At 37.0% G+C, this 16,686-nt stretch overlaps 1 protein-coding gene across 1 annotated transcript in view; it reads left to right on the top strand.

Annotated features, from left to right (window-relative positions):
• Positions 1-16,686, top strand: part of LOC135687460 (coiled-coil domain-containing protein 171) — a 31,317-nt gene that overhangs the window by 6,975 nt on the left and 7,656 nt on the right. The window contains exons 7-20 of the mRNA XM_065204019.2: positions 17-57; positions 2,747-2,841; positions 3,974-4,066; positions 4,702-4,784; positions 5,914-6,118; positions 7,872-7,983; positions 8,309-8,412; positions 8,774-8,863; positions 9,792-9,953; positions 10,212-10,250; positions 10,676-10,846; positions 13,196-13,279; positions 14,357-14,461; positions 15,966-16,485. Of these exons, the coding sequence (XP_065060091.1) occupies positions 17-57; positions 2,747-2,841; positions 3,974-4,066; positions 4,702-4,784; positions 5,914-6,118; positions 7,872-7,983; positions 8,309-8,412; positions 8,774-8,863; positions 9,792-9,953; positions 10,212-10,250; positions 10,676-10,846; positions 13,196-13,279; positions 14,357-14,461; positions 15,966-16,485 (1,904 nt within the window). The remainder of the gene's footprint in view (positions 1-16; positions 58-2,746; positions 2,842-3,973; positions 4,067-4,701; positions 4,785-5,913; positions 6,119-7,871; positions 7,984-8,308; positions 8,413-8,773; positions 8,864-9,791; positions 9,954-10,211; positions 10,251-10,675; positions 10,847-13,195; positions 13,280-14,356; positions 14,462-15,965; positions 16,486-16,686) is intronic.

Below are 16,686 nucleotides of genomic sequence, written 5' to 3' on the forward strand. Positions count from 1 at the left end.
ATTTTACTATTTCTAGCCTTATAGCAGATCTTCAAGAAAAATGCAGAACTTTTACAAGTAAGAAATTTATTAATTGTAATTTTAATCAGTTTTAAAGCCGCTCGCACTACTCAGGTGCAGCATTTCATATTAAGGGATATATGACCCAACTTATACAACTGCATTCAAACAATCTTTTGGTGGTACAAAACTTGAAAATGGCTTTGAAAAAAGCAAACATTTAGTAAACTAAAGCTTTTCGTCTGACACTCTTCAGAGTTTAAAACGTCAGAACATAGACCGAAAACTCTACGCTAGGAAATATTTATACCCAGTTGTGGACTATATACTCGAATATATACTCGGTCTATTTTCTGACGTTTTAAACGCTGAAGAGTGTCAGACGAAAAGCTTTAGTTTACTAAATGTTTGTTTTTTTCAAAGCCATTTACAACTGCATTCATCTAAACCTGTATTGTTACAAAGTTTATTTACAAATATGTGCTCTTTTGCAGTTTGAAAATTTACGTTTGTTTTTAAGGCGGCTGTTCCCCGAGGCTAGTGAAAAGGAATCGTTTTACACAGACGGTCGCTTTACACCGATGGGCATTTTACATAGGTTCTCGTATTACACATTTGGTCCTTCTACAGTGATGGTCATTTTACAGAGGTGGTCCTTGTACAGAGTCGGTCCTATTACGGGGGTGGTCCTTTTTACCGAAACGGTATTACAGGCATGGTCCAAAAAGCAGATACACCAAATACAATTCGCTGAAAAAGAATCTAAAAAATTAAGAACCTACTAGTTGCCGCCATTTTTTAATCAAGCACCTGGTGTTTATGATTTTTGTTTCGATTGGTATTTTTCCCTGAACCACCATATAAGGCTTAGTCCTCGCTAGCGACAGATCCACGAACGCAAATACAAGGGAATTATGCGCCAGTAAGGACGGGCTGGGCCATAGTAAATGGCGTGACAAAAGCATGAGGACAAGTGTATAGAAAATTTCCGTTCTTTTTCTGTATGTGCTTGAGTTACTATTTTTCTCTAAGGGCATTCAATGCACAAGCACAACTGATCCAATAAATTAAGCCGTTGTTACCATCGCATAAAGTATTCCCTTACGTTTTTGTTTCTGCTTTAGTCGCTAGTGAGGATCAAGCGTTTAGGCTGGTTTTCATAAATCGTAATTCGTCAGCGGTGATCCCCGATGCAGCTATATTCACACTGGACACGTCACGGTGCGGTGTGTCACCTAGCGTCACCGAGGCAGCCCTATAGAGTTCTTAATTGTGACGTCACAATAAATCTATTTTTGGAATTTTTGAATTCTAACCTCAAAGCATAAGATTTGAAAGTAAAATATTTGAAGTTTGCTTTGTCTCTGTTCATAAAAATATGAACAGAGACGAAATTACGGGGGTTTGATGGGGAAAGAGCCAGTGCACATGTGCCCATATCTCAACCAATTCGAAAAAAATTTCATGATGCTCTTTCAGGTTATGGGATCAAAATTCAAAAATTCTAAAAAAAAAATTTTTGACGCCATCACTTTAGAACTCTTCTAGCTCATCATCAAAATTCACCGTTTGGATAAGAAGTTAGTTCTGGTATTGTTGAGCCTAAACTTGGAATACGCACTTTAATACAGCATTCTTGGAAACTTGGTTTTTTGCGGTGGTTAACTTATAAGCCCTGATAACTAAAAATGTACACTGAAAAACCCCTCTTGCTGGATTCTATTTAAAGAGTTGCACAAACAGGCACTGTAAGAAATTTTTAGGTATGACGTGATGGAAAACATTGCCAAATAAACAATTTCTGCCAGAATAATTAAACTGAGCAATGTTCCCGTACGATAAATTCAGTTCAAGATCAACAAGAGGAAAACAAACTGGTTATAATTCCAAGGTTCTCTCAATCAGTGGTATTTGTAAACAATGAATCTTCAATCTAGATTCCAATATAACCGATTACTAAACAATATCCATATATTCTCGAAACATAATCAACTTTTATTCAATTCACGCGTTCGTATAACAAACCCTCTGCATTCAAGCAATCCAACAATCAAAGTCCTATCAATCAAAAGTCTATCCATCACAAGTCCCCCAACCTCGATTAAATCCCTTTATATACCTCACGGAAATAAACTAAACAATACTCATTATTTACTATGTGTCCTCCGCAGAGTCTTCATGTTTTCTAACATGACGTACTTTCTAATAACAGTTGTTGTTGTTGTTGTTGTTGTTCTTTTTGTTGTTGTTGTTGTTGTTGTTGTCAGTTAATGTACACGTTGAAGTATGCGATAGAAATCAAAGGCAATCTGTCACGACGTTGATTGGTTATATGAACAAAGGGGTTTTTAATTTTTTCCAGCCCCCCTTCAATTTATCGCATTGTAAAAAATATGGCGGAGCGCTGGAATCCTGTTTAGGCTATTGTTCCAGCTATTGTTCTCGTTAACCAATCCTCAACGAGACAGATTGCCTTTAAATTTGAATTGAATGAGATTAGAGAAGACACAATTAGAACGGATCGAAGTTGGAATTTAAACTAGAATTTACTTTATGATTAATCGAAATTACAGTCCTCTATTGGAATTAGAATTTTAGCCTAAACAATATATAGTTGCTTTTCTTATCATGTATCTGTAGTACTGAATTCGAGTCATCAGCATATAGCAATTTTGCATAGGCCCTACCAAAAGTGACTTTACCAGTTTTGATTGTGAGTTATCTCAAAACTATATTCCAATTTCAGATCAAAGAGATGCTCAGAACGACACAGTCCGCCGTTTGATGAAAGACATAGAGTTTTCGTCGAACCAGGAGGAAAGACTTGAATCTGAGTTATCTGTAAGCGTTTTTGCTTTACTGTGTGTTTATTTTGAGCTTTAAGCATATTTTTAACAGCAAAGGCATTGCAAGCTACGTTGTTACAATGTTTGAATTGTGCTTGCGTCAAACACCTTGCTGACGTATGTTCGAATTTCCCCCTTCTAGCAACTGCGCGCTAAAATCAAGTTGTGTCACGATTTCAAGATGTAACAAAATTAAAATTCATAAAATTGCTGTTCTTGTATGGTTTGTTGTCCGGATATTTGTGTCATATGAACAGGATCCGTATTTATGACTATATATGATTTGCTATTGTAGCCGATCTTTGTTTTTGGTTGTCGAACAATGTTTTAACTGTTCCTAGTAGCTAGCATACTTTTTTGGAACTGCATTGAAACTGGCCAGGCCTAGTTTATTCTTCTAAAATCGATAGAGAATACTACCCACTCTGTCTGCTATCTTGCCACCAGTGTGACCCCCCAGAATGATTTTTAGCTTCTTCTCATGTTTCCTATTTATGAATACAACTGTTGTTTCTTGAAGTAGATCTCCAACAAATGATTGAAGTACATTTTCGATTTTTACAGTAGCCTAAGTGGTAACGCTAGATTTCCTGTAAAGATCCTGCGTGGTGACGTCACGTGAATATTTAGAATTTTTTAATGTGGATCGTATAACCTTAAAGGGCATCATAACATACCTTTAAAGTTACGAAATCAGCCAAATAAGCACAGAGTCTTTCCTCGATCAATGTTATTTGGTTTCCATTCATAACTTTATGACCCGAGAATATCAGTAATCCGTTACCAAACGTCTAATCTGTTATTGGTCATATCTCATCCAATTTTGAATATCTGTAATTAAATTTTCTTAGTTTGAGACCTTTCTTTGTGTTCTTTCACGTTATATGGTCAAAAGACTAACATTCTAAAATTTTTGATCTTTTTATTCACATTTTTTTTCGGCCAATGGGGAAAATTTCAACCCGGGTTTAGAAAGGGTGCCAAGAATGACCTGTTTGAAAATTTCTCTAGATCACCAGAACCCAAATTTCTTATTGTCGGGTTGAAAACTAACCGGGATGACTAAATGTAAATGTCTCCTTAGAGAACGTCTATTTAAAATTGCTACGATGTAATATTTTTTTTAGAAATCTAAGGAGAAGTTGAAGCATTTAGAAGGCATGATTGAGTCCGAACGAACCGCCCATCTCGAAACAAAGTTTAATTTTGAGCTGCTCCAGGTAAGTACTAATAATCATTCCTTGTCAAATCTGAATGAATGGATTAGTATGGCCTAGGCCCTATGGGAAAACTACCTCTCTCTTGTGTAATGAATATTGTTTTTGGATAGTGTTGAAGAACTATCTCTGCGATTTCTGAATTCTAAACTTGCGATAGGGCCTAGGCCGCTTTCCACTTGAGCGAATTCTTCACTGATTTCGTCAGCGAATTCGCCGAGTGTGTTTCCATTCAGAGGGAAGCTGTATTTCGCTAGGCAGTTGAACTCCTTTCCACTCTTACTTCACTAGCGAATTCGCCGGTGTCCGGAAAGAACAAAACACATTCCAATTGCTGACGAATTCGCTGAAGTTTTCGCTGAAGCTTTGAGAGATTTAAAATCAGGCCGCGAACGCAACTCGCTCCCCTCTGTGTTTTGATAAGATGACGTCACATTTTCCCATTGTTTTAGCACAAAAGACCATAGCCCTCTAGAATATTAGGGAGATTGCCCCAACCCCCTCGCCCCCAGGTCTCCGCTACTGGTTTCACTGATTCACCGTATGCATAATGAATTGTAGAAAAGAGTTTTCCTATTGTTAACCCTGTACTTATTTTTGTACTTGTTATTTAACTCTGTACAATACTTATCTTTAAGGTTCGCATCCGAGACCTAGAAGGCAGTGAAGCATCGCTCAAAGACTGCAGGCAGGATCTTGAAAATTATGCCAGGGATTACAAGTACGGCTTTACTTTATTTTGCAATTCCCTGTCAATCGATTTTCCAGCTTTCATTTTCGAATGAAAAGCCACGAGACTGTGTTGATGAATAATTCCCGAGAGGATATACTCAAATACATCGTTCTCCCATGGTGCATTGCAGGCATTATATCTATCAGGTTACAAGATATCTACTTTTAAAATATTTTTGTGGTGTTGTGATGTGTTGAAGTGAAAAGGGATGAGTTTTTGAAGATTTTCTAGGGTAAGGAAGTCGGAGGCTCACATACTGCAGTTTTTGGCGGTACAAAATTTGGAAAAGGCTTTGAAAAAGCATTTACAACTTTATTTAAGCTTATCGGCTGACACTCCTCAGAGGATAAAACGACTGAGAAAAGATCGAAAAGATCAAGAAAGAAAATATATACCCAGTCCTGAAGCGAAGTAGGCCAATCAGAAAAACATATTTTCATCTACTAGCAGTTTTTGAATCGATCTACAAACAAACGAAAATGCGTCATTGTGTAGACGAAAGGAGTTCATTTTTTCTCTTGGATCCCAGTGGTGATTTTCCTATAGGCTCGCGGTACTGATTGGTCAACAATGCCGGTCATGTGCTTGCGTTTTTCTGATTGGCCTTTTTCGATCCACAACTGGGTATATTTATATTTTCTTTCTTGATCATTTCGAACCCTTATTCTGACGTTTATACACTAAAGAATGTCAGACAAACATCGTAATGCTTTTCTCAAGCCATTTCTAAATGTTGCAAATCTTGTCTGCAAAGCACCGTTCTACACAAATCGTTGGCAAACTCAGTTTTCTTCTTGAATTGATGAAATTTCTTTTTACTGATATGTGGTCTATATCGAAAATCTGAACTTCAAACTGACGTAGCCATTAACGCCTTGGTGTATAGCTTGTCTGAATTTATAGATGATTGTCAGCAAAGGGCGCCGGAATTTTAACTTGTAAGGTAACATCTACTCCCCCCCCTCCCAATGGTCTTTTTTCTAAAACAATGGGAAAACGTGACGGCATCTTATCAAAACAATAGGCTTTCCCCCCCCCCCCGATATTTGACCAAGTGTCCGTCCCTGTCAAAAAGTCTAAGATTTTATCACTTATTCACTGTTTTTTCTTTTTGTAGAGAACTGCAAAATGCCTTGGACCAGCAGTCGGAAGCTTGTAGTGAGCTGAAGAAATTAATGGAACGAAAAGATCAGCAGTACTCAATAGAGCTGAACGAACTACAGAGAGAACTGAAAGAGAAGTTCGAAAGAGAAAAACTATTGTCTGACCAACTTGATGTACATCAGACGAATTTCAATTCTTTACGAAGCGAATTAACAGAGGTATAGAGGTCTCACGTGTGACGTCACAAAAATTATTTTTAGAATTTTCGAATTTTGACCACATAACATGAAAGAACACCATAAAATAGTTCCATATATGCAAAATCAGTTTAATTTGTCAAAAATTGGGTGAGCTATGGCCAATAGAAGATTTGAAGTTTGCTAACGGATTACTGTTATTTTGGCTCAGTTAATAAAGTTATGAACTGAAATCAAATTACAGAGGTTTGATGGGGCCAGAGCTTGTGCTAATCTGGTGATATATCTCAGCCAATTCGTAATACCTTTACCTGATTTTGCAGATTTAGAGGTATTTCATGATGCTCTTTCAGGTTATGGGAAAAAATCTCAAAAATTTTGACAATAGATTTTTGTGACGTCATCACTTGACAACTTTATTGCAAAGATAATTTCAATGTTTCTGTTGTACTCCAGCTTTGGTAACAGCAGTAATATGGCACTGTTATACAAGGAGGAATAAGATTGCCTTTAGAAAACTGTCAAAGCTTCAAACCTCAATTAACATTGCTGTTTACATTGTTGGATAGAACAGGACAGTTCTTAGTTGCTACTCGGGGTTTCACGCTTATTGCCAACATCATATGGCTTAAACTCTAAATGCTTCATAAATCAGCGACAAGATGAAGTTGACAATCTGTCAATCAACAAGTGACCAATCAAAAAGCATGATACCACTAAGACGCTTATGATTGGCCAAGAGCTAAATAAAGGAATGCTAAAGCCACTTTCGTAACTGTCGATTGCCTTTAGCCGGTTGTTTGCAGACTGCTCGATGCTGATAAGACAAGAGCTTTACCAGCTTTGGTGTGAAGAACAGGACCGTTCTAAGTTGCATCTCCGAGTTTCATTTTTAGGCAACTTTAAATATATTTATACCTAGAGAGAGTTGTGAGTAGGTCTCTGAAGCTGAGAATATTCTCTTCTCTAAAGTTCTGATAAAGATAATTGTTTATTTATCTTCCAATATAGCTCGTTGTCGAGTAGGTGAAGCTGTATTCACCTTGTTGTATAGAACAGGACGTTTCTAAGTTGCAACTCTGAGTTTCAAACTTGATCCCATTATGTTGTACTTCATGTGACTAGTGTTTTGATGATCTCCTTTTGGTAAAGCGTGCAAGTCGGTGAAACAAATCAGGATCGAACTGGTCTACACACTAATGTGACAACTTATTTCACAATTGTCTTGCTTACATTACATTTTTAGATTGTTTGATTGAGCTATTTGCTATTTCTCTTTCACGTTTGCAGACTTGCTCACGCCATTTATTCATCTTTGACATACTTAAGGCCGATTTCCACTAGGCGAATTCTTTCGCGCGAATCGAATTTTTGCCAATGTGAGCATGCGTGGTGTAATGTTCTCAGAATTTGCAGAGAAAAAGTTCGATTCGCAGAAAGTAGATCACGGTCCTACTCTATCGCTTCAAACATTTATTCGATTCGCGCGAGAGAATTCGTCTAGTGGAAATCGGCCTTTAAAGGCACTATGTCCCGTCTGTCAACCGTTCAAAGTTGACAATTCATTCTGTGGCACGTTTTTGACTGAGAAAACATTGAGAATCAGCCTGATTGGATAATTAACAATAGGTCTATTGTATAGTCCAACCAATAGGAAATTTAAATGGCTATCGAAATGCATCGGGGGGATACAGCGCCTTTAAGGCGCGTGATTGCTTCATGTTGCTTTATAAACTCAATTATTAATCTTTTATATCGATGATTTCATTTCAAGGCCAAAAATCACCAAACTAGCGTCGAATCAGCGTACGGAAGTAATTTGAAGGAGTTGGAAGTGATTTTGGATAACTTTAGATTCGAAAATGCCAATGACACAGAGAAGACAGGTAAAGATACACATTGATTAATTAGCTCAATTTCTTTGGAAATAACGATTTTCCAAGCCTCTTCGGTTAGCTCTTCAATTATTTGCTAGTTTCGCCATGGCAATGATCTCCAAAAAATTAATCTGTCTATATAGTGCTAATAATCTTTGTCATTTTTCATTTACTAAAATTATCGCTGCAATAAAAAAAGCCAGAACTTTCCCGAAAAAGTCATCAACAAAAAAGTTGTGATTCAGGCCATACATCATTTTAGATTAAAATCGAAAAGCTACGACCTTCGCTTTTTCAAAGGCCTGTCTTTTTATAGTTGTTCTTGTGTTCACAGTGGAAAAACGCAAGAAGAAAAAAACCACTTGGAGCATTTTGCTAGAAGACCTCCGACACATGTTGAGAGATTACCAAACGAGGCTCATGGATGCCAACACCAGGGTGAGAACTCGACTTGTTTCATCTTTGTTCTCCCCCTCCCCCATGTCTGGCTATAGAACCCCGTTAGGAATTTTGCTACAAGTAACATTGGAAGTAAATTTTTCAAACGGAAGCTACCTTGGTTGCTTATCGGATGATTTTAAATGTGTTTCACCAAATGACCTTCTGCTAACTTCTGAAAGGTCGGGTTATAATTTCAGACTTCAGGGGAGGGGGGCGTATTCCCTTTGACGGAGGTAAGCCCCAAACGGGGTTCCTGGTGGCCCAAGCAAAACTTAACCGTCCCCTTGATCCCGCCCTGCTCTCGCTTGTCGTTTTGATTTCACACAGTTTTCTTTCCACCCCATTCCCCGCATTTCAGCTGGATACACTAAAAAAGACAAACGACCAATCGACAAATGATTGCCAACGGTTGAAGCAGAAGCTCAGGGACAAGGACAAAGCATTAGAGGTATGCAATTTTTGCTGTGATTTGAGAATCTAGCGACTTGTTCACTGCGAAACTAAAAACACCTATGAACTCTACGTGACGCGTGATAAAGAAGTTCTGTCTCAGCCATCGTTAGAACTTTCTAGAAGCTTCTACGCTATCCTTAGGCAGCTAGAAATAGAGCAGCAATCAATCTATACTAACTACGCGTCCTAGACTAGCTACTAATTACTAAAGTCATTAGCAGACTTACATAATCAGCAATTAGCAGAACTGTTGAGTGCACGTTCCCAAAAAAATTGTTGTGGCATTCGTTCCCAACAATTGTTACTCCTAACAATCTCAGAGAGAGAATGACCTTTAATCCGGTTTCTGGTATTCTCTTCAATATTTGGTAATACGTCTGGAAAATGAAGCTCTTTCCTTGGATTTATTACATCTTGGTGCCTAAGGCTGTCCTTGGTGTCATTAAATTCTATCTTTGTGTTTTTGTGATCAGCTATTTTCTCTCTCTAAAACTGAAGCCTAGTGCTCGTGTATGAATCAATTAATGCAAAATTTCACATTTAGTCTTATATTTTTATAGCAAGGCATTGTGGCAAAATATGATGTATATTTTTGAGTGAAAGCAGTGTCATATTATTTGTTTTGTTTATGGTTTCTCAATGTCACTTAGACTGTCATAATATGTCATATTATTCTAGCCTGATATTATCATTCGATTGGCCGCACCTATCAAGTGAAAATTCAAACTACAATTAGCTGGAAATTTAACCACGTGTTAACTCGAATTTTATTCTTTCTTACAAATGTAATTTTTGGACTTTTGTGTTTGTAAAATTGAAGGTTAAGGTCTTTCACATATTTGGAAGTTTTTATTGCTCATTAAACTTCAATGCTTGTCAGTCTTAAAGTTCTGGACTGAAGACATGTTTTTTTCTGACGACAGGAGTCTCAAAATGGATTGAAGAGCTCACATTTAGAATCGGCACGCTACAAAGCTGAGTGTCTGAAACTCGAGAATGAATTGGCAAAGTTCCAAGATGATTCGAGTAAGATTGTTAAAAAGTTCGGGGATCAGAAAGACAGATATCATCAATTATACCTCCAGGTATTGTCGAAGTTTTCAAAGTTTTCAAGTCTCATACCTACTGCAAACAAATGAAATTCAAACAGAACAAATAGTTTTATTGTTCAAGGGTTTTGCCAACTGTTATTAATGCCCACAATGGATTTGGCAAACAGATTTTCACGTAAGTAATCTAATTGGATGCAGCCATAATTTTCAGGAAACTGATCTTCTCGTTTCTAGCACCTAATGTAAATACACACTTTTTCAATCTTTTTAACTGCAAGAGTGTCATTCTAGATGGAAGATCTTCAGGAAACCTTAACAAGAACCCAAGAGGTGTGTATCTCACTTTCCACCTTCTTAATGAATTTCCTTTGCTTTCATAATTTCTTTTTCTCATAAACAGTTATTGCTTTTATAGGATTCCATTGTCAGCAGGTTAATGCACAATAATTTTATGTCACTTTCCATAGCCAAATTTTTTCTATGAGAAGTTTAGAAAACCTTGAAAAGTTTTTTTCAAGGTTGAAATAAAATAGAACAGGTACAAAGAACAATGTTTTTGCACAAAGGTCTCCAGATACAGTCCTTTATTACTGGGAAATCTGGATTATTTCAAATTTAAGATTTTATATTACGAGATAGTTTCCGAGAGCTCTGAAATTATCGTAAAAGATTGATTTATATGGCCGCTAATGACGTAAAATTATATGAAATTACATATGAAATACCTCTTGACTATTCTTTTTGTTTTCTCACAGACTCACGAGGTGTCCCTTTATGGAATTTATCAGCATCTCATCACTGGGCGTCCATTCCTGCAGTCAAGACGAGAAAACGTCATGACGTCATTTTCAGCGACAGAATTGAGTCAAATGATAGAAGAGCAGCTAGATGCGAAGATTTCCGCCTTGAAAGTTGCGGAGGAGAGAGTGAGAAAAAAATTAATTTATCATCAATCGTTAGATGAGCTGCCCAGTTAAAAATGGTCATTTTTTTTTATTTTGCAGTACTTATTTCAAAATCTTGGTTCATTTTTAAACAATTATTTCCTTAAACATTTGCCTGATTACCATATTGAGTTTGAAACTCCGAGTTGGAACTGAGAACCATCCTGTTCTATCACTCTGTACCAACTTAAAGCGAACACTTCTTCGCCAATAAAACAAAGATGGCAGACCAGTAAACAATTATCATTATATCAAACTAGATAATATCCTCAATTCCAAAGACATGACTACAGAAGCATGCAACTCTTTCTATATACATTTATACCTACATACATAAATTTCATTTATATTTGTAGTCCAGAGGCACAAAGGGGGGGGGGCATTGCCACCCGATGAAGGACTTTACCAGACCAACCTTTTCTAGATCTTTCGAGATCAGTTTTTGGCTTACAATTCGAATCTGGATGTTGATGGGCGGGAGAGGACGCTTTTCCGAGATTCAGGGGGTTTTGTTCAAAAACTGGGATGCAGCCTTTGAAAAAGCTAACAATGGCCACCCAAGGAGGGACTTTACCAAACCAAATTTTTTTAGACTTTTCTAGTTTTTGGTGTAGAATTCAAAACTAAAAGTTGATTGGGTGGGAGAGGATGCTTTTCCGAGATATGGGGGCTTTGTCCAAAAATTGGGATAAAGCCTCTGAATGTCCTATGAATAGATCAAGTTGTATTCTCATGCATGTTTAGCAATGAGAAATATCACCTCCAGTCGACAAACAGTAGCGCTGCTGTCAGCACTGGTGCTCTTGTCTTAGGGAGAGGGTTTAATTTTAGGGTCATTTGGTTTGAGAAAAAAAAATTAGATAATCCAGCTTGATCTGTGATTTGTCTCACAGCGTTCTAAGCTGAAGCCATAACAGACTTACTTTAGCTTCTATTGTACAGATAATAAATTCAAAGTCATAAGCTTCCGTGTCGTTAACATTATCCTTAATCTGCTCTGTCACTGAGTTGTTCAGTGTCCGTATCATCTTCATCATCTAAACTTTTTTGACAACAATCTAACTGAATCAATTTTCTTTTTTTTCTGGATATGGCTCTTTTATCTGGTCTCCAAAGGCTTGCAATATAGTTGGAGCGTTGGATGTGCTTCCTAATGTTGAAACTGCATGGAGGCATGGAGATAGATCTGCAGTTTTCTTGTCTTTTGTTCTTCGAAAAAGTCGTTTACCCCACACAGCCTACATATGTACTTCTTCAAACCTTTGATAACATTGGCATTCGGTACAACAGTTGTGCCAACCTAACTGAAGGTTTCTAGAAACTCCTGGTTGTCTTTCATTAAACTCCAGAAGGCCCTTTTTCCTTAAGGCAGAAATTACGATACATTATCATTGCCATAAATGCGTGGAGGGGAACAAGGGCTACTAAATGACGGTGGAGAGAACACACGCTGAAAGATCATAGAGCTTTCTGTTTTTACCATTGCCGTTATCTACCAGTTTATGAAGGCTGGGCATGTCACTTTCTAGAAGGATGATGGGAACTTCAATATCAGCAAATCAAAATTTCACAAAGCATTTTGTGTATGGACCCTGTGCGCATTCTTGGAAGTTTTCAATTTTGACTCTTTTTTCCGAAGGATCATCGTGAAACACTTCTAAATATGCGAAATCAGTTAAATTTGTTACAAATTGGTTGAGATATGGCCACTTGAACAAAGGCTCTTGCCTCATTAAGCCTCTGTTATTTGATCTAGGTTCGAAAATTCATGAAACAGGCCAGAATTACAGTAATCCGTTAGCAAGCTTGATGTCTTTCGTGGCCCACTTCTCCCTAGTTTTGGACATTTTTGGCTGATTTTGCACCATAAATGCATTTTATGCCCTTCTTTCAAATTGTGTGGACAAAACTAAAGAATTCTAAAAATAGGTTTTTGATGAGGTACACTATTCTCATTAAAGCCCAATCTCCAGTGAGAAAAAGTCTTGCGAAATTTCGCTGCGAAATACTTCACGCGACAAATTCCTTTGAATGCTTTTGTTGACCTCACGACATTGGAATGTAAAGTTTGGAAGCGTGACAAAGGAATACGGAATATGATTGGCTGTTGAAGGATTTCGCAAGCGAAAAGCGAAACTCATTTTAACTTTTTTCGCATAGAAATTCTTCGCGAGAAATCCCAGCAAAAGATTAATGCGCATGCCTAAGACGTATTGCGCGCGAACTTTTTCGCATTTCGCAGTATTTTTTCTCACTGGAGATTGGGCTTAACTGTGGCATTGTAGCTGAGAAATACTGCGCTGGTTGATTAGTGTTATCTCCTATTTCTAGAACGATAAACTTGAGGGACATTTGAAAGAATGCAAGGATGATCATGAAAAATTAACGCATGCGTACAATGATATAGTGAAGAAGGTATATACATTTAATGATATCAAACAATGTTTAAAATTCATCTGGTTATCAAGACATCTGGTTAATCTTATATATTCTGAAGAATGAATGAAATTCAACAGAACTCTAGCGTTTACTCTAGCGTAGCTGTAAGATATTTAATCCTTCAACGACACATATGTCAGTGTAAAGCATTATTCGAACAGAAGAGCACACAATGCGAGCAGAGGACTGTTTACTTTTTTATCGATCTCGTCTTGTCTGCGTTATGGTATTAGATCTCTAGTCGTGCTGTATACGGAACACCTTTGCCTGATTCTATTGAATTCAACGTCAATCTTATTATATTTCCATTTTGGTATAGATTTAGGGTCTATGCTGAGGTCATAAAACGGAATGAAGAATGCAAAAAGATATACTCTTTCAGTTATATTCTTTGCTTCGACGCAATGTCTTGGGTTTTTTGAACCACCCTTGTTTTCCCCAATTGCAGTACAGTAAAACCGCGCAAACAAGAACCTACTTTTCTAAAGAACAGACTGACTAGGTTCTTATAAATGTGGTACTCATGATATTTTCAGGGTGTGGTTCTTATCGCAAGGACACTAACAACTATGATGCACAAGATAAAAGTAACTAGATTTGAGAATGGCCTGACTGAATTTTAAATTGTAGAGGATATGTTATTTTGTTGGGGACAAACCAATTTCAATCACAATATGAAAAAATGAAAATAAAATGCCATGGCTCTGAATATCAATTAATCAAACCACAATGACGACTTGAAAACTATACTTTCTGACTTTGAGAATTTCATGATTTATTCAATATGATATACAATCTCATAAGAACATGGAAAGAAATCAGTCTGTTTTTGGTTCTTCTCTTTGGGTCTTATTTTCCATAAAATCAATCTGAAGGTTCTTATTTTCCTATGTTCTTGTTTGCGGGGTTTTACTGTAGTTCATAGGGGCTGAACAAATTAGCAAGGAAAGATTACACCAAACTATAGCAACGCAGAAGCCGATTTTCATTAGTTGACAAGTCTTTTAATTTGTATTATATGACCTTGATGTTTTTAATTTGCATCATTCTAAGGCTTCTAAAAGAAATAAAGAGAAAGAAGCTGAATGGAAGAGAATGAAGGCCGAGTTAGAGGAACATTACAAGAGGATCATTGAAGACACTCAATCAAAAACAGATGTGAGTTTTTTTGTTTAAAACTCGATTTTGTTATATGATTCAAGAAAAGTGCTGACGTGTTTTGAGAAATGTAGAGTTAGAATAAAGATATATGCATTGCTACAATTCTTGCCAAAATTGTTGGAACACTTGTGCAAAGCTGAAGCGTTCTTAAAATCCCCCCCCCCCTACCCCCATTACAATGTTGCTCAATCGGGCTGTTTTGATCCTGAAGGTGAAAATTTCTTCACTGAAAGCTGTATGAAAGTATTGAGAAAATAAATCAACATTGTACGGGGGGAGAGGGTCGAAATTTTTGAAGCGGCAGTGATATTTTGGTGAGGTAGTTTTAGACTTGATTTGTTTATTTGCATGCTGCAATGAGAAGGCGTTCCAGTTATTTTTGGCAAGGATTGTAGGTATAGCAGAAAGATCTCTAATGCAGAGAAATTTGATAGAAATCGGAGATAAAGAATGACGCTGTGTGATTTACTCAAAAAGAGCCCCAGGAAATTGCTCCTAATGTTGAAAATTGTGGGAAAGTGGTCAAAGACATTGTAGAGAAAAGGACAAATTCATACTCATTGCAGTCATCTTTTTATTCAAAAGTTTTACAAAAGCGTGGATGCAAAGATAGAAATAGGCGTCTCAAAAAAGACTTGACTCTTCAGTTACGTGTGGTGACGTAAGGGGTTAGCGGATGATAGCTGGTGTAAAACATGGAACCAATCAAATGCGCTATTTTTTATACGTTACTTTCTATCCAAACCTGAATATAAATTTCTGTCTGGTTTTAAAGTATTATCTGACGTTTTATGCTCCTAGGAATTTCAGTCGAAAATCAGCAATGTTTCATCAACACGAGTTTTATTTGCTGACTGTTTCTTGACCTTTATGGAGAAGGACCCTTTTAATTCTTATAACGATCAAATCGATTATATTCATGAAAAATAATGGGTCAGTTTTTTAATGGTCGATTGATCACCGACTTTGATTTTCTTTAATTCATTTGTTCTTCTTATCTAATTTATGAAGCGTGGATATTTTTCTTACATTTTCGTACTATATCACATTTTAAAAAAGTTATAGTTCCTCAGTTAAGAGTTTGAAATATGTTGAAAAGTTTGAAATATTATGTACGAGGATGGCTCAGTTGTTAAAGGCGCTGACTACAGACCCAAGGGTTCGTGGTTTGAGTCCCTGGCATGACCAAACTTTTACCCAAAGTGAGGAGAGTTGCCAGCTCACTGTAATTCCAGGCGGAGGAATCACGAGGTGTGGTCACATCGAGAGGAAGGACCAGGACACTGCTTGATAAGCATAGCTTCACAGTGTCCTAAAATCTACCTTCGGATGCTAGGTAGCAACATTTACAAAAATTACAAATTACATAAAAATTTACAAAAATTACAAAATATTTGCATGAATTATACCAATTTTCAAATGTTTTCAATTCACGGTTGTGTAAACTAGCTTTGTTTCTATGAAATATTATGTATGAACTGCATTTAATCTCCATTTTTAGAAGTCAAAGGCTACCTTGAATGAGATTTCCACAAAACTTGATAAAACAGTACGATCCAAAGAAGAAATGGAATTAGAGAACTCGAAGCTGCAGAAAGTATTAAAAGCATTTGCGCATGAAAAGGGTTGCCTCTTGCTGGCAAATGCCTTGATATCAGGGTCGTTTGTGTATGTCGTATCACAGCTTTACAACTCAAATGTCCAGAAGAGTTTAATGGAGAAGATGGTTAAAGAGGCTGCATATTTGAAGCATCAAATTATTGATCTTGTCGAGATATTGAGATCCGAAATGGACGAAGCAAATGGAAATATTCGACCAAAAGCAAGCACGAACCAGAAAAAGCTTCCTGGCATTCTCAAGTTTAGGAAAGGGGTGATTGCCATACTTGCTATAAACAGATTTTGTCATCATGCTATTTGTGCGAGACCATATCTGAAAGTGGGTCAATCGTCCTCTGAGATGAACAATAATTTTGTAATACTTTTATCGAGCAAACGAAGAAAGGGTGTGAAATTTAAAGGTAAGGTTATTTATTCAAAAATCTGACCTACGTCTTTGCTAAACCTAAAGTTAAACTTTAGCTTTGAGAAACCATTTTTGATAGTATCTGTGCGCATTGCCACTTAATTATTAGTTTACATTTAAATTTATATGGTGTTGTCAATAATTATGAAATGGTCTATAAATTGCTGAAATGGGATACCGGTGGAGCGGAGCCCAC

This window comes from Rhopilema esculentum, chromosome 20 (genome assembly GCF_057945365.1).
Source record: "Rhopilema esculentum isolate cy_ngs chromosome 20, ASM5794536v1, whole genome shotgun sequence".
In the NCBI taxonomy this organism is placed as follows: Eukaryota; Metazoa; Cnidaria; class Scyphozoa; order Rhizostomeae; family Rhizostomatidae; genus Rhopilema; species Rhopilema esculentum.